Source organism: Drosophila simulans, chromosome 3R, assembly GCF_016746395.2.
Source record: "Drosophila simulans strain w501 chromosome 3R, Prin_Dsim_3.1, whole genome shotgun sequence".
Lineage (NCBI taxonomy): Eukaryota > Metazoa > Arthropoda > Insecta > Diptera > Drosophilidae > Drosophila > Drosophila simulans.
Window position 1 is genome coordinate 8145001 of NC_052523.2, and position 22148 is coordinate 8167148.

The 22148-nt window shown below is 41.5% G+C and overlaps 1 protein-coding gene and 2 non-coding genes across 4 annotated transcripts in view; all 3 read right to left on the reverse strand.

The window, feature by feature from the left end:
- LOC6727621 (hormone receptor 4) overlaps positions 1 to 16335 on the reverse strand; it is a 40776-nt gene extending 24441 nt beyond the window's left edge. Inside the window, exons 1-2 of one of the 2 annotated variants that reach the window (XM_044923424.1) lie at positions 15421 to 16335; positions 15198 to 15332 (exon numbers count right to left, since the gene is read on the reverse strand). In XM_044923424.1, coding sequence (XP_044779359.1) covers positions 15198 to 15332; positions 15421 to 16078 — 793 coding nt within the window. In that variant the 5' untranslated portion in view covers positions 16079 to 16335. The remainder of the gene's footprint in view (positions 1 to 15197; positions 15333 to 15420) is intronic. The other variant, XM_039294695.2, reaches the window with a different exon arrangement.
- On the reverse strand, positions 3117 to 3188 carry Trnag-ucc. The gene has a single exon. It is a non-coding gene; the product is annotated as a tRNA-Gly (tRNA).
- Trnag-ucc lies at positions 3494 to 3565 on the reverse strand. Its single transcript has one exon. It is a non-coding gene; the product is annotated as a tRNA-Gly (tRNA).
- Positions 16336 to 22148: the final 5813 nt, after the last annotated feature.

Genomic DNA, 22148 nt, shown 5'->3' on the forward strand with positions numbered 1-22148 from the left:
TCCTCAATTACCGTAACTATTTTTATCGCCGCGGTGTGTCAACTGTACAAGCGTCTAATGAAAATTTACGAGACGCGCAACTTTGTTCGCCCGCCCGCCCAACTGCGTCAAACGCAATTCTGTGAAAGTGAAAATGGGGGAAAAAAACCAGGCGCAGACACAGACATCTTTAAAATTCCATTCCACCTGTTGTGTGAAACTTTCCGCAGTCAAGGACATTCAGTGTAGGGCCTTGCTTTCGTCATCGCAAACTTCCGCAAACACACCGATAGGCGCGAGCACGCACACATTCGCAGAATGGCAACGCAGGCGCCCTGTTAAGTATGCTATAAATTGCCGCATTCATTCATAAAAATTCACCGGGCCCACAAAAAAGTTTACGCAAGCCAGAGAAAGCGAAATACCAAGAGAGAAAGAGAGAGAGAGGGAGGGAGGGAGAGAGAGATGTGGAGAAAGTTGGAGAATTTGCAGGAGAACATTGCCGGCAATGTTTAGCTCTATCGATTTTCGAACTTTCCGGGCCGAGAGAAAGTGAGAGAAAGGGGTTGGGGAAATATCTCCTTGACTTTGAACCGAGCTAAGTTTTCCACACGTGGCACACGGTTCAAAGTGCACCAGTCGTTAGCCCAGGCAGTTTTTTATTATTATTATTTTCTTTATATATTTTTATTTTGCCTACCGGTTGACGAACAAAACCGGTAAGCATTTATCATCTTTGCCGTCGCTCAACCAACCCGATTCCTTTGCAAAGGCCTTGCCAAGAAGGCGTTCAAAATTAAAAGTCGCTCAACTGCGGCACAAAATAAAAAAAAAAAATAAGCCACAGAAACAACAACAAAATGCATTGCGCAAATGCGAATGATATTAAAATGAAAAGTTTGCCAAGTAATAAACTGATAAAGAGGCGACGTCTGCGCCCGACGTCGACATATCGCAAGAAGGTAACTTATTAAACAACATGGCGCTGGCTTTTGATACCCTCACCTGTGCGAACCTACAAACGGGTAATAATATCCTTTAAAGTCGGTTTGTTACATAAAATGATGATAAACGAAGTCTTGTTTAAATCAAGAAGATCTAATTGATCGTTACAAGCATATTATACCAATCTTTAATGTACAAAATATATCAACATTCTTTTAGAATCTAACAAGAGTTATAATTCAAGATAGGAATATATTCTATTATAAGACTAAGTTTTTTTTAACATTCGATGGTTACCCTCATTTTCGATTCCTTGCAAGGACATTTTTAGTTCGGCGATGGTGAAATGGACTTTTCCTTTCTTGTTATTAATACACACACGCACTTATGCCGCGATCCAGTTGTTTTTGTTGCTGTGGCAGTGTGACTGCCTCGTTGCAGCAGATAAATGTAAATTATTATGTCGTAAATTTGTTGACTGCCATGTTTGTGGCTGCAGCCTCACACTGACATGGCCGAAAGAGTAAAAATGTAAAAAAAATAAAAAATAATAAGAACCGACACCAAACAGCCAACAACAATGCGACTCAACCAGATCGGTGCAAATTAAAACCCCTGAAAATGCTTAATAAAATGCCTTGATTGAGTCGCCGTTTGCATAATGCGCTAAAAACAAAAGCTAAAAAATAAAAAAAAAAATGGCAACAAAAATGAAAAAAGAACGATGTAATAAGAAATATTGTGTGGAAATATGTATTGAGCCTGGGCGAACCGGATGCCTAAGATAGGCAGCAACACGTTGATTTATTTGAGTCGGCACACGACCAGACGACAATGACATACGCATCTAGAGTGGCAAAAAGTGCAAGTTGCAAGTTGCGCGATGCAAGTCGCCAGTTGCCAGTTGACGTGTGGGCCAAAATGGCGAAGAGGCGTTCCAGATCGAAGCGTGCCAAGAACGCCTCCGTCTTAGATTTCGCTGTAGCCTGTGGCGTGTGCCAAGAATTTTTGCTTCCAACGCCCTTGAACTCATCGCATACAGTACATGTATCTGTATCTGTATCTGTTCCTCATGACTGACCGACATTTGGCAGATCAGCGCCTCAGGTGGGTGGATATGTGGAGAATCAGCAACCCCCGCATAAGCAAAAACCGGCCACAAACATTTAACGACGTCATCCGTACGCTTCCTCTACACTTGTCGATGCCAAGTTCGCACGCAGAATTTTCGTTTTTTTTTTGTGTGGGGGTGGATGTGTTGGAGGAGGAGTATATGGCCCCACGTGATCTGCGATCTGCGGCCGAGTCGCGTGCCACATTGTCCTACACACCGACACATGGGTCACTCACTCGCACACTGAACTTGCTCCATAAAAAGAAGGCAGCTCGACAAAAACACAAAAAACAAAAATACAACTAGTAAGCAAAACGTAACCGATCTGCCAGAGAATGGAGGCGTTTGCCAATTTGGCTTGGAAAGTGGGTGCACTTAATATGCACACTTTGCTTAGGCGCGATCAATTTTCGTGTAGTGGGGGTGTGGGAACTTTTTGGCATACGCCGCCTGCTGGCTTTTTGAATTATCACACATAAATTTCACACACAAAGTAGTTTGGCCCGACTGCAACCACCGCCCACCCAGCATAACGGAACCCAAGCCGATGCGATCCGGAACCCCGAAAGACCTGGGCGAGATCGCCTCTAATTTAATTAGTTGCGCGTGCAACAGCCTCCTCCCGATTTTCTGGGATCTTCGAGCTGCCGGTTTGGCGTTGCCCAGGGTCCATGGCTACCATGCTTCGGTTGGAACGCCTTGTTATTTATGCGTCGCCTGCTTTATGGCTTCCCATATAAATTCTCATTTCGCTTGTCATCATTTTCGGTTCGTTCTCTGGGTTGGTTTTCAGTTTCTGGGCGAGTTCCACTGATGCGTTAAGTGCATGGCATTTGGTTGCGAGTTGATGATCGCTGCAGCAAATTATGTGCATTTCGGTAGATCCATTTTGGGGGTGGCAAGTAAGTGGTCAGTTAGAGCAATTGAACTTGACAATGAAATTAAGCCTTTTATTGGTCATTTCGAAGTGGGAAAATGAGAATTTACTAAGGGATTTTTTCATTATCTTCAAGAAGAATTATAGAATGATTGAAAATATTTATTACTCTGTTTTAGAGTATATAAAAAATATTTAATGTGCGTCGGCCGGGAATCGAACCCGGGTCAACTGCTTGGAAGGCAACTATGCTAACCATTACACCACCGACGCCACATTTTTGCACCGATTTCACATGTGTTGGTAAATTAATACTTTCATTAGGAGACAGCATAAAAAAAAAAACATTTTATCAATTAAGACACAATTTTTTTTAAATACGCCGCCAAATGTAGCCAAATATATAAGTGGTATTCGATTAATAATAATTCTTATATTTAGTTGCTTTTTTTGTACTTTCAAACGAAATAATTTATTTTCTGTGTAGTTTGATTAGGATGAGATTTTTGTAAAAAATTTAAAATTAAAAAATATATATTTCATTAAATTAAACAAAAAATCTATTAAAAAAATTTACCTGCGTCGGCCGGGAATCGAACCCGGGTCAACTGCTTGGAAGGCAACTATGCTAACCATTACACCACCGACGCCGCATAATCTGCGCGCGCTAGTCACAGCATAAAAAGTTAGTGCAGACAACTAGTTGGAAACACTATGTTGACATTTGCATTATCAAGTTAATATTTGCCTGGAAATACAAGTGATTTATGGTTTTTATGGGCTGGCTAGCCTTGGCAGCACTAGTATCTTTCATTTCTCTGCCAGCTTTTTTAATTGGTTCTGTTTAGAGTAAGCTCTTTCACTCGGCGGCGACAGGAAACACTTTGTGTAACTATACGAATACGAAACGAATAAAGCAAACAGTCGGCTGATCGATTCACAAAGGCAAACCAACCAGCCGATCCGAACAACATCGGCTTCAACTTGACTTGAGTGTCTGTCGCTGGTTGTTATGGTTGTTGTAATGGACGCCCACCCAGTAAATGTCTTTTGCTGTAATAATTTATTATCACATTTACGTCTTGGCATCGCCAGCAATTAATATGAAAAGTAAACGGTGGAAACAGCCACAGCAACAGAAACAGAAAATAGAAAATTAAATGAATGAATGAATCAACGGGGCGAGGGGAGAAAAACGCCAAGTGATCAATGAACAAAAACCGAGTTGTAGCTCCATCTCCAAAGCAATATCTATCTGTATCTGAGGCCGTATCTTTTGTGTTGGCGTCCGAAACCGCAGAAACAACTATCGGCAGCTTTTGACTTAGTTGGCAAAGCGTTTGCCAATGCAGAAATCCGAAATCAAATTAGCCGCAACACACAGTCGCAGTCTGTAGTTTGTCTTGCGTATCTTACAGATACAGATACTTGTCGCGTTCGTTGTGCTGTGTGGGTTGCCACTGTGGTGTCCACTGTGCCGTGTGCGTAGGTCGCACAAGTCGGCAGCACCCTGTATCCGCGGCGCAGAATAATAAAATTTAACAATTTATTGCATTTGTTGCTTTAATTTGTTGTTGTTACTTGCCCAAAAGCAAAATCGAAGAAAAAAAAAACGAAAATATTTTTTCATTCACAAAACGGCCGCCGTTGTATGCAAATTGATCGTGTTGTTGTTTTTGTCGATGTTAACTTTAGTTTGGCTCTTTGCAGTAGCTGCTCTGCCAACTTCGCAGTCGACACACTTGGCAAGCGATGTTCGATGATTGCAACAGCAGCAGCAGCAGCAGCAACAACACAGTAACTGCAACACCAAACAGCAACCAAATGAATGAATTGGGTTTGTGCCTTGGGCCAGGGCATGTTGTTCGTTGCCGTTTCGCCTCTGCCTACGTGGCGGCTACGTGTTGGCATAAATTATATATTAATGCTCTTTGAATGGTGGATTTGAATGGTTATTGGATGGATTAGGAGCTGCTTATGCGAGATGAAAGCTCCAGGAAAATTGATTATAAGTAAATTGCACTTAATGGGGATAATAGAATAAGAAAAGATAGCAATCAAGAGTGTTAGATTTAATATATATTATTTAAAAAGTTTAAATTCAAATTGGGTTTGGTTCAATTTCACTCTTCTATTATTTAAATATGTATAAAACATATTTATAATAATATTATTGCCTAATACAGTTCAATATGCGAATAATGTTTAGATTTAAATGCTGATTGTTATATTTCAATATATCGCCTTGAAAAGGGTATTCGCGAACCACTTGGCTTTTTAGTTTAAATCTCCACTCGTTTTTTCTGCAATTGCATGCACATTTTATTTATTTAAAGCATTAAACAAAGACACAGACATATGTTCAACTATGGCTGTGGCCCGTGTTGTTTGTGTTCCACTGGCGACATGCAACAAATGTTAGACATTCAATTTGTTGTTGACACTTCATTAGCAAACAAAAAATTAAGCGAACGAAGATGCAGCGGCCAAAAACTGGGTTAAATGTTGCTAAAATTAAGCGAGGCAAGCGAGAAGATGCAGCCAGCAGCAAATCAAGATATGGAAAGTACACCCCATTCCCAATCCCAATCCAAATCCTAAACTCATTCCCCAGTTGCAAGACTAACCAAATAAAAGCGAGTATTAGGTTACTAGCCTAGCCAACTGGTTGAGAAGTGAAAGAGATATTGGGAATTGGTAAGGGCTGGGGCACGCGTTGTTAATGAAGAGGCTTTTCCCTTCGCTTGAGTTTATGAATGAACAAACGCATCGTAGTAAACTGCGCCCACACATCGCATCGATGATGAAATCATGAATGAAACGAGTCTCTCGTAACAAAACTTTGGAACTTTTGGAAACCCCAGGTGCCAAAAGGGCACGCGAGTCGTAAATGTGGGCAGCAAATGCAAATTGATGGCCGTGGCCAAGATGTTGATGGCAAGAGGCTGCCTCTTGGCCATTAGCCATTAGCCAGGCACACCGGAACCGCATTAGCATGTCGAAGATCCAAGATCCGAGATCCGAAACCGGAAAGTGCCTTTCCCCGCGCTTTGTCAATGCAAACAAATTAACTGTCAAATGCGAGATGCGTTCAATGAAAACATTTCGTATGAAATCTTGGCCATCAATGAAATGTTTCTGCTGCTCAAAAGCTCAGTGGGTAGGAAACGAACTAATCGTCTGGAGAACCGTTTCCTCTATCGGAACTATCATATTTCAGGCGTTTGTCAACGGCTACCATTGTCCAAAAAAATGTACCCTTTTCTATTCGGCCTAGAATCGTTACTTTAGTCGTTTGGATTCTCCGCGTGAAAGCGATCGAAAAGTATGTTGTTAAATATGTGAGAAAATGCACATTAATGGGGGGGATTATCTTAACGTATCTTCGGCCATAAATGTATCTGGCACTAGTAAAATCTAAACTTAAGGTTTTTCGTAATTAATTTGCACTTTGGCGCTATTCATTATGGATCGCAAAATCTTATCCGTGAATGGCTTATTTCCCACTCCTCCGCCGGTTAGAATGCGTTTTTCTTTTTGCGGCCATTACAATTTTACGACTTGCCACAGCTGCAATAACAGTAACAACAACTACAACCAGCACTAACCACTTCCCATGGCCAGGCTGACGTCATAAATGCATAAATGCAAGCCGCGATGACATAAATTGCATTTGAATATTGGCCAACAGCGCAAAAAAATAGGAAAAACAAACCATAACCCCAGAGTTTAAGTTGAGCTTTGGTTTTGCCGCTTGTCACGATGTCTGACAGCTCTGGGGCATTGATCGATTTTTGCTCGGACTTTATGGATTCTGTGGCAGAGAAGGGTAGCACTCTTTGGCACTTGATAAATTATTTAATATTTAAAATTGCCTGTAATAGCTGAAAGCAGTCTTTTGAAAAAGTTACAAACAGCATGTTTATTTATTAACAAAATATAGGACACACCATGCTTTGAATTCAATCAAATGTAGTCACGAAGTTTCTGAGTTAGTTTTTAGAAAGAAATATTGTATTAAATATATTTATACATAAAATATTAAAAAGTTGTATAATAATTTAATATAAAATGATATGCTTTCACGTCGTAATGTTTTGTATTTTTCAATCATTTTTGTGTGACAATTTCCTTAGGTTTGAGTTGTATTTTTTAAATATTTTTTTTTTAATACTTTTATTTAATAATCAGTTTTTATGAGATCTTTAATAAGTGGAATATTAAACATTAATTAGTTTTTACTACTCTGCTTTTAATGAAGTATGATTTTCAATTACCCCTTTTGTTTACTGCTACAAATATGTATGTACATTAAATATTTATATCAAATTTGTAAATTATTTAAAATTTATTTTATACGTATAAAGTCGCATTATTTCCAAAATCAGTTGACATTTGCTGCAGCAGCAGCAGCAGCAAGAACTGCGGTCGCAACAAGAGCCACTTTAGCATCCACGCGTGGGTTGCTCCATTCATAACGACCGAAAATTCGCTGAATGAATTGCAGTTTTGTATCTCTCAGATACACACGCCACCGACAACTTGGGCCACATAACGGCATCAAAAGCAGCCAAAAAAAAAATAAAATAAAAAAAAAAAAACCAATGAAAGAGAAGAAAGCCAGCAAGTAGTGCAGCCGAGGATTAGGGAGTGGTGGGCGGCTGAGCGGGAGCATTCAATACGCTGATTGGGAAGCAGCGACAAAAAGTGAAATAAAACTCGTCGGCGATTTACATAAATCAGCTGCAAATTTGTTCCACTGTTCAAATGCAGTGTCGCCGTTTGCGCGAGCGAGAGGTTCGAGGAAGTGGCAACAGCTTCCACCAGAAACTCACAGACGGCCAAAAGCGACAAACAGACGGCCAAAAAAAAAAAAAAAAAAAAAAAAAAACAGATCCCAAGTCGCGGCTGTGGCCCAAAGTCAACGCGTGTCGCATTTGAAAAAACTTGCTGCTGGCTTGACTTCTTTTACTTTTATTTAGTCTTATATTAGTCTTTATTTTTGCGGGGGCCCGTTGGCAAAGTTAGTAACTTTGGTTACAGTTTTTCTCCATTTTTTGGGTCAAGTCGGGGAAAGAGGTAGAGATAGAGAGTGAGAGAGAGATAGGCAGGAAACACAGCGATTGCATTGGCATACGTGATGGGAAAAGTTGGTACTTAAAGGGGGTAATCTTAACTTCAATATGCCATTTTACAGGCACTTAAGTGATACTTTTTAACATCTTCAAAAAAGTTAAGCAATCGCATTAATCATTGTTTATGCAAATGCTCTTTTAGTTTGAATTCAATGTAAAGCTGAGAGAGTAATTAAAACTTGAATTTAATTTGAAAATTAATGAAAAAATTCTACATACCAGCGAGGGCTGAGTAGAGAGTTTCTGCCAGGTGGAAAGTACTTTTCCGCCCATCTTTGGTTGCCACTTAACCCATTGACTGTTAGATGACTAAGAGGTGCTGGCTCTGCCCCCATCCTCCCACTAATTAGCCCTGCTGCTCACTTGCCGGCTGGTCCACAAATTGTCGCGTCTTTCAGCGTTTTTGACATGGAACCGAAAATGCCAGCGGACAGTTTTCGCCTTTTGTGCTAACGATATGCGTCTGTCCAAGCCATCAGTTGGCACCAATTGCCAAGGATGATGAGATGGTGTCGTTTGGCGGTGCCAAAGGGGGTTTACGGTTGCCCGGCGGATGGAGGCGCATAAATCTTGGTGCCACCAGAAAAAAGAATCTACTTTTCTTTCCGAATTTTCCTGCGTGCGAGTCGAACGATGCCGAACCGTGGCGATATGCGGCATGGTTGAGCTCATTAGAAAATATGCGCGTAATTTGTGAGTTTCGGACTTTGAAAACGGAAAACGGGGAGCAGCTATTTTCTGATTTGTTCGCTCCCCTCCATTGAAATGTGTCAAGTGGCGTGAGCACACAAAAGCCCCTTGATGATTTCTTTAATGGCACAAGGGGAGGACGCACTTGAAACTCGGCTACCAGACACTGACCACCAATCGAATTTCACGTAGCCCATAAAAGCTGTGTGTATATATCGCTTTGTAGATAAAAAACAAAACACAAATCACCAAATCATCGAATCAAACAACAAGCAGCGGCACTCTGAAAAAGGCAATCCTCGAGTGGGCAGCAAGGCGCGCGCTACGCCCACAAAAAGTTCAAGAAACAACTAGAGGAGCAGCAATAACATAAAACTTCAAATCACGCTAAGCAACAGCAACAACAACTGCCACAATATCAAAACTATAAAAGATATAGCGACAAACAGCAAACAGAACAATAAAGAGCACAAGAGCTGATGTAAATTATTTGGCTACCATATTTAGCTGGAAATCTTGCGTGATCTGTGATCTCCGGCGATGATGATGGTTGCCCCTGTTTTCGTCGAGTGGAGTACCCTTGATGTGCGGCATGATGGGTATGATGGACAGGCGAGATATCACAATGGTGGAGAGGGGATTTTTCGAAAGCTTTATTTTGAATCGACTCGCAAAAAAGATAATAATTGGGGGTTATTTTAGAGGAAAGACTCGCCAGTCATTGTATTAATAATTATATGCAGATACATTTAAATATAGCAATTTATTTTATTTCTATAAGTTCTTTAATATTTTAATGAATACTTTACCAAATATGTACATTGTACAAATTATATTTCTTATTGAAACTTTAGTATCTCATTGATTTAGAAATATTTAAGTTTCTCTTTTGCTTGTAAAGTTTTAGCATCTTTTTTCTTCGTATCCTTGAGATCTTTTTCATCATATCTTGGTAGGCAATCTAAGTTAGGAGTTTCAGTTTTTTTTTGATTTTCAGCCTGTTAATCCTAAGCAGATTTCAAAATCAAGGGCATTCAGTGTTCACCTCCTCGCATTGCAGCACTATTGTCTAAGCCATCTTGGGCAGCCCACGGTGGTAATGGCCGCTAACCGCTAACTGAAACACCAGAAAGCCACCATCAGCGGCTCAAGCGCTCTAGACTGAAGCCGTTGGCCAGAAAGTGAAGTAATAAAAAGTAAAAAATAAAATAAAAAGGCGACAAACGGACGGACGGACGATGATGGCGGGATGTTTAAGCTGTGACTGACATTTCGCTTCAAAATGTCAGCCGAAAGCTGGAACTCACTGGTCCGGACCAAGTACGAGTGATCCAGCCTGCTGTTCGGGGCATGACAGTTCAAATGTGGCCAAGACGAGACCATTTTGTGCCGAATGCGCCATATTTGGGCCCAGCTGTGTGTGAATATCCATTGAGATTGTCATGGGACGAGGAACCCCGCGCCGCCGACAAAAAGAAGAGCGTGATGAAGTGCAGCTGAGCCAAAGAGCTGGGTGCTTCATATATGTATATTATTTTATTTTATTTTTTTTGGGAACTCCGCTCCGGCTGAAGTTTATTTGTGCTGCAGCACATTTGAGGCACCTCGAGATGAGCGGGCAAAGGACTGACTTTGGTCGTTAACCGGAAACCCCCAGCGACAGCCTATAATTTGCAAATTTAATTTGCAACACACGCCAACATGTGACCCCAAAACGGCAAAATGTTATAAATAATGTGCAGTTGCAGTTGCAGCTTGCAGTTTGCAGTACCCAAGTCTCCAGCGGATCGTAGGTGTCCAGTGTGGCTTACCTTAAACTAGAAATGCTCGGCTTATGAATGGAGCTCAGTGCCTCATGAATGAAATCAACTTTGGGGCTTGGTCTTGCTCTTGGTCCCCCAACAAACACACACACACTCCTCAGACTGCCGCATGTTCGATTGCCTGCTACAGACAGCAATTTTTTATGCAAATGAAAAACGCGTTTTGCGGTTTTTCAACGAAAATCCAAACGATTTCAACTGAATTGCGCTTATAGTTCTTTTTTCTATCATACGTTCGATTTCGCTATATTTAAATGATTGTGGTTTTCGATCTGCGTTTGTTGAGGGTTTATTTTTCCACTGAGGTTTATCTGCGTGGGTTGCCACCAGGTTCCGCCACAAGAGACCGACAGGTTGACCCCCTGAGGTGTGGGCGTTTTTCTATCGAGATCAAGAAGTCCACTTAACCGATAGCGATTGATTAGGATCTCTAAGAGGAGTTTACCATTTATGGATGCGTTTCAAAGATGCAAAAATATGATAAATGGCAAAGTAAACAAAAAGAGGGAATTCCCCTGCATCTAATAAGTAGCTACAACTTACAATATTGACAGCATAACTGTCTCATTTCCGTAATGAGATTTAAGCCGCATTTAAGCCCGAATAAATCCCACGTTCTACGCTTCTGAGTTAAGCTTGTATTTTTAGATTCGTGATGGCAATTTATTTCTACTTGAAAGTTATCAAAAAGCTTACACAAATTATAACTTAACTCGAATGCAAACCACAAAAACCAAAAATCAGCCCACATGCTGTGGCTTTCGATATATGTATATATATATATACATTTTAGAGCTCCAAATCGTTTTGATTTGATTTGGCCAGCGGCGCAGACTTGGCGCCAACTTCCAAACCGCAGGTGACAATGCAAAAAAAGAAAAACCAAATAAAAACAGATAAACAATATAATAATAATAATCAAGTTGACCTATACGAAGCCATTTGTGGCACACTTCTTCGACCCACACGTATTATGCTAATTATGTGTCGAACCTAACGCAACTTTTGATTTGAACCAGTTCAAGTTGATTATACTAAACTGGCTATGACCAATCTGGTGGCTCCTCATGCCATTATGCAAACCACAAAGGGTGGGGAAATGTGCAATCCATCAACTGCATTGTGCCACCAACAAAGCCTGGCCGGGAGCAATCACAATTTAGCCTCCCATGTAAACGGCAATTAAGTTGCCGTCGTCGCAGTCGTGAACTTGTGAACCATTCCAAAAGGCATCATCATCATCAGCATCAAGTCTGCAAGTCTGCTGGTCTGCAGATCTAGGAGGAAGTTCGGTTCCATTTCCATGTCCACTGGTTCCTGCAATTAATCGCGGCTCAAGTGGCTCGCTGATTGCAATTAATCTTCATTAAGGCCACCGCTGCAGATTCGGAACTGTCCGTTTCGATTCTTTGGAGATGTCCTTTGGCCCAGGCATTTGACACAGGTCCACATCGCTTTTCCCTTCCCTGGCGAACTGAACGGCTGGCTTATCCTTACAAACCAATTTGGCGATCGTGAGGTGTTGTTGTCGTTCGCCAAAACCACAACAGCAGCAGCAGCGGCAGCAGCAACACCAACTGCAACAGCAGCAGCAGCAGCAACATCGCCAGGTGACCGCACAGCAATCACCTTAATTAAACATTAGGCAAGCCTCGCTGAGTGCCAAGCTTCTGGAGATTGTGTTTGTGCTTGGCTTGGTTTCCCTGCTACGCTTTGGCTGACTTGACTGCTGTGGTGTGGTCCATGTCAGCGATTTCCGTTCGGCACAGGGTAACAAAGGTTGTGCTGCACAGTGGTTCAAGGTCTGGCCAAATGGAGGTGCCAAGATCAGTCGATCCTCAACAAGCACTTTCCAGTTGCAGAATCCAAATGTATTTGCTACCTATTTTATATTCCGGTAAGGAAATAGGCCTTCATTAAGTCCAAATTAGCCACATTTAAAAGGAAAACTCATGAGTTATATTTGAGACTTTGTTAAGCAAAGGTCACAGGTTGAAATTGATAAAGGAAATGCTAATAAAATGGAAATGATAATAAGTTTGCTGTCTAGGTAACCAAAGGTCATAGGTTAATTAACTTGATATTCTGCTTATTTTGACCTTAGGAACTGTTCAATTGCCAAGAAAACAATGAAGGCAACTGCCTTTTCTCAGTTACCAATTCTGCCAACTGAACTTGGTAACACAGAACTTGGCAACACATTTAGAGCCAGTGTGCCATGTGTGTGCATTGAGCCTGGATGGTTGCCTTAATTTTCTTGCAGTTTTCTTGGCTGTTGGCTTTCATTCGTTCGTGTTTGTTGTCGACGGTGTCAACGTCGCCTCTCGTTGACAAATGCTGAAAGGCTTTGTGTGCGAGTGTGGAGTCTGTCTGGGATTTTCATTGGAAAACGTGGACCGATCACCCAGGTTGATTTGACAAAAGGAGGCGAATGAATGAATGGCAGCCGAGTGATATTAAATAAACGGGTCACGTTATTAATTGGTTAACCCTTGCCAAGAGATTTATGAATATTGATTGCCAGCGAAGTGCAGCAGCCAAGATCGCGAAAAGTGCCCCAGCTGCATTTGGCCCTGGTCTGCAGCTCGCTCCCAGATTGAGTCAGCTTCCTGTCGATTAGGGTCACTCAGCGTCAGCTAGTCTTGAATACTGAGCACTGAATGCCCCTCGGTCAGTCGGGGTCATTTCCTGGCTAATTAGTTGCCATGAGAGATTTGTTTTTATTCTTGCCTTCACTACTATTGTTTTTTGCTGCCTGCCCCCCTGCTCTCCATTGGCAATTAAGCGCCGTCGCATATTTATGATATTAATTAATTAAGACAATTTGCGTGGCGTGTCTTTTGCTGGTGGGGAAATACGAGAACTGCGATGGGCTTGCCTTTAATTCGCCTTATATGGCATTGGATCCCAGGAGAGCGGAGTTGTGAGCAATCTAACTTTGGATATACCAACTTGGATCGCTTTGAAATCGCTGAAGCAGAACACTTTTTGATAATCATTCTCAATGCCAAGATTCGCTTACTTAAAATATAGGTTTTAAAACTTTTAAGAACTTTTAAAGTAAGTTGTTATATATTTTGCTTGTATTATAACAATAATGAATGGAAATTTCATAAGCTAGCTAATCTATTCGTTATGAAAGACGACGATACTTTCTCTATTTAACCAATGATATTTCCCTAGCCCTTAGATCCCAACAAATTGCATATATGCATTCCCTTCCGCTTCACGCTTGACACTTAGTCGCTTCGCAGCCAAAATTTTAATTGAATCTGAAGCGGAAATAGCGCCGTTAGGCCTCGATCGGAGCCACAAGACATATAATATATATATATAATTTAATTTGTACGCACTGCGAAGCGCTGCTCAGCGGCAACGTGGCCAGCATTGACACACTTTGGGTGGTCTTGGCGGGCTGACTTAATTTTGGCAAGCCGGCCGAAGCCTCAAAAGAGCGCAGAACGCAGCGATGAAGATACAGATACATCACGTCGAGTTCGAGGCGCGTAATCGATGAGACGTGCGATGGAAGCCGCAGAGGCAGAGTGCGGTGCGTTGTGTTGCATGTGCGAATGCATGTGCCACCTGTTGAAAGGGCGCAGCCGGAGCAATGCAGCGGCGGGGTCTCCGGACGAGGCACTGCATCATTTGCGGCTGAAATTTCAATTTCAGCCTTTTGGCAGCGTTTCAAAAGAGCGCCAAGACTGACCGAACAACTCAAGTAGACGGCGGGCGCCAAGGCGCCAGCGAGCGGCATTAAAGTGCGCGAAAAATCTCATTTTATTTCCATTTTATTTATTGAGCCATTAGAGAGGGGCGCAGGAGTTTTGCCTGTCAGCTCATTCACAGATTAATTTTGGCAATTTATAGCCGGCGAGATAGTTTTTGAGTAACTGCATCATGGACATATGCATGGAGTGCGCGGGCCGTGAGTTATGTAATGAGTGGAGTGGGGAATGGGGTTCGCCGGATCGCCAATTCAATGACTCCCATGTTGGCGACAGAGTAACAGAAATGTCACGATACCCTGGGAAAATGAGCCGTCCGGAGTGAGTTATTGATTGGTATTTTCGTGGACGGGGGATAATTTTCAGGCCACTGAAAATATTTGAATTAAATGCAATGGCTTAAATTGCTGATTGACACCAAACATGAAGGTATTTTTTTCCATTCATGTACGATTTAATTTCAATTTTAATGGTCATTTATGTTGTCGGTTAAGTCTGGGCTTTGCTGCCGTTTGATTTAATTTAAAAAAACTTTAATAAACTCTTTGACTTTCTGTTCATTATAAAACTATGACCTGTTTTCCACTTTAAAATGTATTTTACCTGAGAAAACTTAACATTTTGTGGATTAATCATTCAAAAAGACGAAGAACATGTAGAGAAATGTCTTAGGCTTGTGGAATTGTTTAGATTGTTTCGCTGTGTGTGAATTCTTTTTGAGAGATCAATTTTATATAAAAAGTTGTAATCGTAGTTAATAATTTAGTTGCTAAGATTCACTTCCATACTTTCATGACAAATCCGAGTTTATTGATCATCAAATTAAAGTATATTATCAAACCAACTACTTTCCAAATGAATATGTACAATCTAAGGCTATTCTAGCGACATGAGGTGAGGACTCACCTGTGCCATTGCTGCCGAACCAGAGGGCGACTAGGTCCTCACCTGGCGGCGTATGGTGGTGATAGGGATTGCCGTACAGATAGGGACTCGGGTAATCGAGCAGGACACGACGCGAGCCGGGCGAGGAGGACTCGGCTGGAGGGTCAGATATAGGTATATTGGTATATTGGAGTAATGATGACTGATCTGGGATGCTATAATGCGTGCGGATGTGAGTCCTTACCCTGAGCTAATTGAGCGGCATACTCGGTGGCCTTTTGCAGATTAATTCGCGGTCGCGGCTTGGCAAGAATTTGTTGCGGCTGCTGTTGCTGCTGCTGTGGTTGTTGCTGCTGCTGCTGCTGCTGATGTGGTTGCACCACAGTATTTTGTTGTGGCTGCTGAACGGATTGTTCGGTTGTCGGAGGATTATTCGCTGCCGCTGCTGCTGCCGCCGATGAGTCCAATAGAAGTTGCTGAACCTGCAGTATGTCTACATACTCATCCAGTTCCACTGGCGGTTGTGGTGCGCCACTAACTTCAGAGGTTGCCGCCGGCGAATGATGAAGTGGTGGTGCAGCATTCGCAGTCTGATAGTAACCGAATGTGGGTCCAGATGCTGCAGGACTTGGCACAGCGATGGGTGGTGCCGGTGGTGGTGCAAACTGGAGCGGATTGCGACTGAGTCCCAGCAAAGGAGTTGTGGGTGTATTCAGGGAATCCTGTGAGTTAGTCGACGTAGAAATAGTTCCTGCAGCTCCTGGTACTAGATTGAGATTTTGTCCGGATAATCCTGGCGAGCTGGTGGCTCCAGCGGATGAGGATGCCGACGAAGTGGCTGACGACGGATGCTGTTGGCTGCCTACAATCAGTTCATTTTGACGCCGCATTGTCAGCAACATTTTTGTGGTTTAGCGCGTTGCACGTCGATCGGCACGAAAATAAAAGAAAATGTGTGGAAAACAAAAAACTGAAACACAAACGTATTAACCGAGACTCCATTTGTTTGGTAAACGATCACTTTTTTGGTTAATATATGTATTGACACATTTTATGCACTTTGTACTTTGTTCACTTTTATTCGCTGCGGTTAGCTTGATTGATTCATTTGAAAGATCAAATCAGTCTTGTTCCATTTACATTGATTGTATCTTGAATTGAATGAAGTTGTCGCAAAAGCTGGAAAGGAAAAATAAACAAATTTAATATTTAATATTATAAAAATATATTAAATCGAAACTTATAGGCAAATTATGACCTTTTTAATGTCTTGTTTACCTCTTCTTAAAATTTCTGATTTCAGCTTGTAATTACTACATTTATTTATGTAAATATAACACCAAAAAACATTTATAAAAATGTACACTACAGTAGATAAACACTTAGATTTCGATAATCACAATAAGACACTCAGAAAATGATTAATATGGATATTTTCTTAAAATTGACGCTCAAAAATACACATTCAAATAGATTTCAAAAATGTTGAGCAAAAATATGCCCGGTATATCTTCACATTGCCGTCGGTAAATTTATTTATTTTATTTTCTGGCATTCAATGTTTGCCAAAAAAAATCCGTCGATCGTTTTTCACTTGGCTGTTTTGTGCCTTTGCTTAATTTTTCATAATTATTTTTGATTTCGAAAGTGATTTTGATTAATTTGTTTTTTTGAGCAGACGCGCGCGATTAAGTTTTTTTCGGCGTCGCTTTTTTTATTTCGATTTATTTTGGCAAAAGTGGCGAGACGAGCCGTTGAGCCGTCGAAACGCTACTGGCGCGAGCGGTGAAAATTGAAAATGAAAATGGGAAACTCGGGCCATCGGTGAAAAAAATCATGAAAACAACGGCAAATCGGCTGCGTCGGCGTCGGAAGCATCGGAAAATGCCTGAAAATGTGTGTTCAGCTTTTGGCCATCATCATCATCTATTTGCCGCCCGAATGCCGTGTCTCTGTCTGCGTGTAACTTTGATTCATATTTCTACCAAAGCATCTGCTCGCTGCCTCTCGTTCCTGGCCCACACACACACACACTCACACACACATTTCTCTCATTTTCTCCGCCGATTTTCCCGGCCGTGCATTTGTGTGGGCGGCTCTGTGAGAGTGAAAAGCAGCATTTCCGATTCCGAGCGGAGCAAATGTCAACAATTGTGGGTGGCGGTCTACTGGGAGCGAGTGTGAGAAGCATTGAGCATCGATGAGATGGTGGGGGGAAAGCACTAAATAAATGAAAATACTATGCCATCCGGAGAGGAGCGGAAAATGTGCCACTGAACTTGCCAAAAATCGACGTAATAGTTGTGCATTTTGTGCGTGCGTGTATTTGGCAAACGTAATTCGCTTATCACCGGAGATAAGCTCTACGATTTTCGGATTTCACTTTCCATGGCCATTGGCGTCATCACACGGCGTATGAGTAATTTATGATAATTACTCATACGCCCTGTTGTCTGATCTGATCCTTTGACAGAGATTCTAAGTACAATCGAACTACTAAAATGTTAAACGAGGTATTATGCACAGTTTAGCTTGATGTTTCATTAACAATTATATTTATTGTATTTGAAAAACAACACATTCATTTATGTTGAGCATTTTAGCGAACTAACGCCTTAAGCCAATTCGAAACCAAATATATATAGGTTTGTATGAAAATCTCGATAGAATCTCCTTCTTAGAAATTAATGCGAAGCATGTGAACTTATCAGATGGCGCTACCGAAGTTGTTTACTGAAACGAAATCCTACGTTAGCAACTTATCACTTATCAACTGACATTTGGCAAAAAGTTGTGGAATTCCACGAAAACCAAACACTCGAAGGGCCCAAATACCGAACTTTAGAAGGCCCAAAAAAAAAGAAGCGCAAAACATGCAAAATGCTAAATGCTAAAACGCCCCCGTTCGCTCCATCAACAAAATGGCAATTAGAGTTGCACAGTGGAAGCTGAAGCTTCGTCCCTGCGATGACATTTAAAGGTTAGAGGTTGCGAGCATCAATCAAAAGGCAGCTACACAAGTGGAATGGCAGTCCCTTCCTGCTCTGTTCTGCTCCATTACTCTAGCGCTGAAACAAAGGAGCAATAATAAAAAATAATAATAATAATAATAATAACGAGAGGACAGCGCTTCCTGGCAGGTGGAAAACCAGAAGGGACATTTTCGTTGGCTGGGGAAACGAGAACAATAAGGTTATCCAAGCTGGACCTGTTGATTGCCTGCCTTCATTTCGCCAAATGTGCTCCACTTCTACTTCACTTTTCTAGTGGAAATAATTTCCAGCGTGGGCGTGTAAGAAAATGCTCGACTGGGATGCTAATAGATGCGATTAAACGCCCACACTGTCAGATATTATTGACTAGGAGACGAGGATGAAGTTAAGGGCAGGGGCCCAGCTAAATGGCAAATACGGTACAGTGGGGCTAATGCTGCCCTTGGATGTTATAATAAATGTATTCGCTAAACAGAAAATCTCTAAATGTTAATGTGTAAGGCAAAGTTGTGAATGCCCTTTGGATTATTCTAAATATTTTAAGAGTATAAATTTAAATTACCTATAAATAATAATAAGAGCGAAGATAAAAAGAGACTCTTTATATATCACTCATACGCAGTGTGGTCATTAATATATAATAAATTGAAAAGTTAATACAATAACACTATAAACTCTATACTATAATATATACCCTATACTCTATATACCATAATATATACCCTATACTCTATATACTATATATACCCTATATTATTTTTATATTACACAATTGAAAATAGTTAATAGCTGATAGGTACCAAAAGCTTTTGTATACATTTATTGACTGATTTGACCCACTGTGCAGAAGGAAGCCAGAAGCTACTCGCACTTTCCACTCGAGGAGAGTCTCGGGAGAATGGATACAGGATGCTGGTGCCTTGCCCTTTTCCCGAAACGACGCCTGCCACGTGTGTGGGATGTCCTGCGGCTGGAGGCTCCTGTTGCTCTTTGGCGCCCACCGCCCGCCAATCGATGGCAGACCAAAAGGTTGCCGGTCACATTCGGAAAAATGTATGAATGAGTGGAAACCGAAAAACTGAATTGAGCTTATCAATGAAAAAAGCTCCCGTTGATGTCCGTTCGCTCAACTCGAAGTTCATTCATAAATGTTCCTGTTTTCCTGCTTTTCCGCTAAGCGAATAGAGCAGCTGAACCCCAGAAGCTCGCCCTGTTATCCGGTTGAACTTTGATATTTCGGTATTCGCAGGAGAAGGTCCTGCCTCCCGTTTGTCTGCCCCTTTGTGGGGGTTTGTTCGCTTCAAATGTCAGCTGCTCCTGACTCCATTTAAACCGCATTATTTGGCCGGAAGCTTTGGCTGGATTCGTTACACCGTCGTGTTTAATTAGCCAGGCAATTTCAACTTGTTGCAGAAAATTTGCGGCTGCCAATTGCCGGTTGACCTTCTATGAGCAGCAATCCCCCCCCGCTGAGCCCCTCACACATTCGCAGGGAACACGTGTGCGTGACTTTTAACCTTTTCATGTGGCAGCGCTAATTGATTTGTTTTACGCACGTGTCGCTCTGCAGGAGTGCAAATACATATGTATCGCGTGGGCTACGCATACTAACGTCCTTCATATTTTAGGCCATAACCAACAATTGTACAGATTCGTCATTCAGTCAAATAGCTTGTATTTGAGCCAAAAAGAAGGCTGTTTTATGAGTTTTCCATTAAAAACATAAACGATAAGCCCACAAAAGTATATTTAAAACGACCAAGAAGCTGTAAAAGTTTCATAAATCATTATATTAAGACCTATATTTGTATGTGTTTCTTAGTTTTTATTTTAGTTATTATTTGCATTCATATTGAATGGCGGTAAATCACGAAATTCAATTGACTTCTCGAACATTCGATGGCTTCATAAAAAAACCAGGTTTGTTTCGAAATGCAAATGGAGTCTATCTGCAAATGGTGTTTGGCAAAAACAGCTCCTAAATATTAAGGAATGTGTAAATAATTTTATGCCATATGATCTCATTCGATTTGATTTGATTAGTTGGCAGCTGTCTAGAAATTTCTAAGTTGTGTAATCTATCCCATCTCATTTATCATTAGAAATGCTAGGCTTATCAATGGGAATACAAATATTGAATGCATTTTTATATTTATTAATTAATTAATTTATAAATTTATTAATAAATAGCTAAAGGCTAAAAACCTTTTGTGAAGGAATTTTTGAGAATCACAAAAAAATGTTATGTTAATTACCTTTATTGAATTGTTTTAAGAAATTATCCAATAAACTAATTTGGATTTACGAATATATGTTTACGGGTAATTCTTCTACAATTTATTAATAAATTAAAACTAATGTAATTCGACTGTAATAAATTCGGCACCGGTTCAATTTAACCCGTCATATATTTAATAAAGCCTTATATTTGGCTTTCGCCCCAATTAAAGGCCATTAGAGGCCATAACCAAGCCGCCAATCGCCCCTTTCCCGCTGTAACCATTAATATACTTGTTCAGATGTCGATGGTGGATGCCTGGGCAATATAGGCAGGGTCTACTACTACTACTACTTACCAGCTATAAAAAGGCAATCAGATGTCGTCGATTCGGAGGCAAGTCGGCGACAACAGAGCACGCAAGCGCCCAGAGAGCTGGTCTGGCTAGGGCATCAAGATTTGGGCGCGTAAATAGGCAGGATCGTTGGGATTTTCATCTGTAGTCCAACAGTTGAGGGGTTTGGGGATCGCGCGACTGCGTTTGTAATTAATTACGAGGCGGGCCAAAAAGGCGAACGCACGCGCGACTCACTATAAACCGCAACCGTAGATTGCAACTGCAACTGCAACTACCACTGCCAACTGCAACTGAAACTTCAGATGGCCAAGCATAAGATAAGATGCGCAGCTATAGAACGTGGCCAAGTCAAAGGAAGCGACGTAGCTACTGCGATTACGCGAAAGATATCCACCGGCTGTAATCGCGATCTCGTTGGCTAGCGAAGAGTTGCTAACTCGTTCCCGGCTTCTTCGTTCAGATTATGCAATTTTGATTTGAAACACGCAATTTGATGGGCTGCTCGAGATATTGGGCTACGGGCTATCTTTCGGCTTAATTCGCTTAACGATCTCATGCACAGGGCGCGTAAATCGGGCTTATAAGATCCCGTGCTCCTTGTCTTGCTCCCTTTTTTTCTCGTATTTATTGTGCTCAACTTATTAGACGATTATTTCCTTCCGGTTGCGATGCGTTTTTTGCGATTCAATCCGTCGTCCGACTGTCGGCGGTATTAAAAAATACGGTTTGCTTCGCTTTGCAGCGCTGCCTTGACTGTTTTGCCTCGGTTTCACTGTATCTGTACCTGTACGTGGCTTTGTATCTGTATCCGTTTGCGATGGCCGTGTGTGAGTGTGGCAGTCGTGGGCCGATCATCGCCTTACTTAGAGATCTGTCGCCCAGTTGAGATGCCTCGTCTCAGTGTTGTTGTTGTTGCTGCCGTGTGTGGGCACAACTGTACATGCGGACGGGCTAAGCTAGCCGTCTTCGTCGCACTCATGACCGGGGGATTGCCGGTGGGGCAACGAACAACGAACACCGAACAACAAACACCACAAACCACACACACAACCCCCGCAACGCCTAAAAGTGCTTTTCTCTCTCGCTGAGCTTCTATCGCCTAGCATAAGGCTGTAACACCTTTGGATTACTCTTAAGCCGTTTTCCTACACTGAAAAGAAGTGTGGGTATCATAAATGTCCTGGATGCCTCCATCTTAGTTAAAATAAATTATTGCTGTTTCCAAATCCTCTTCAGCTGGTAGTAAACCAATATATGTAATATTTTCATTGACAAACAATTTCATTATATGCCCTATATTTAGCTTTTTGTAATAGAAGACGTGTTTTGTAAATAGGATTAGTATTTATTATTTATCAATATTCTTAATTAAAGTCATTTTAGATTGTTTCCAGTGCACCGGA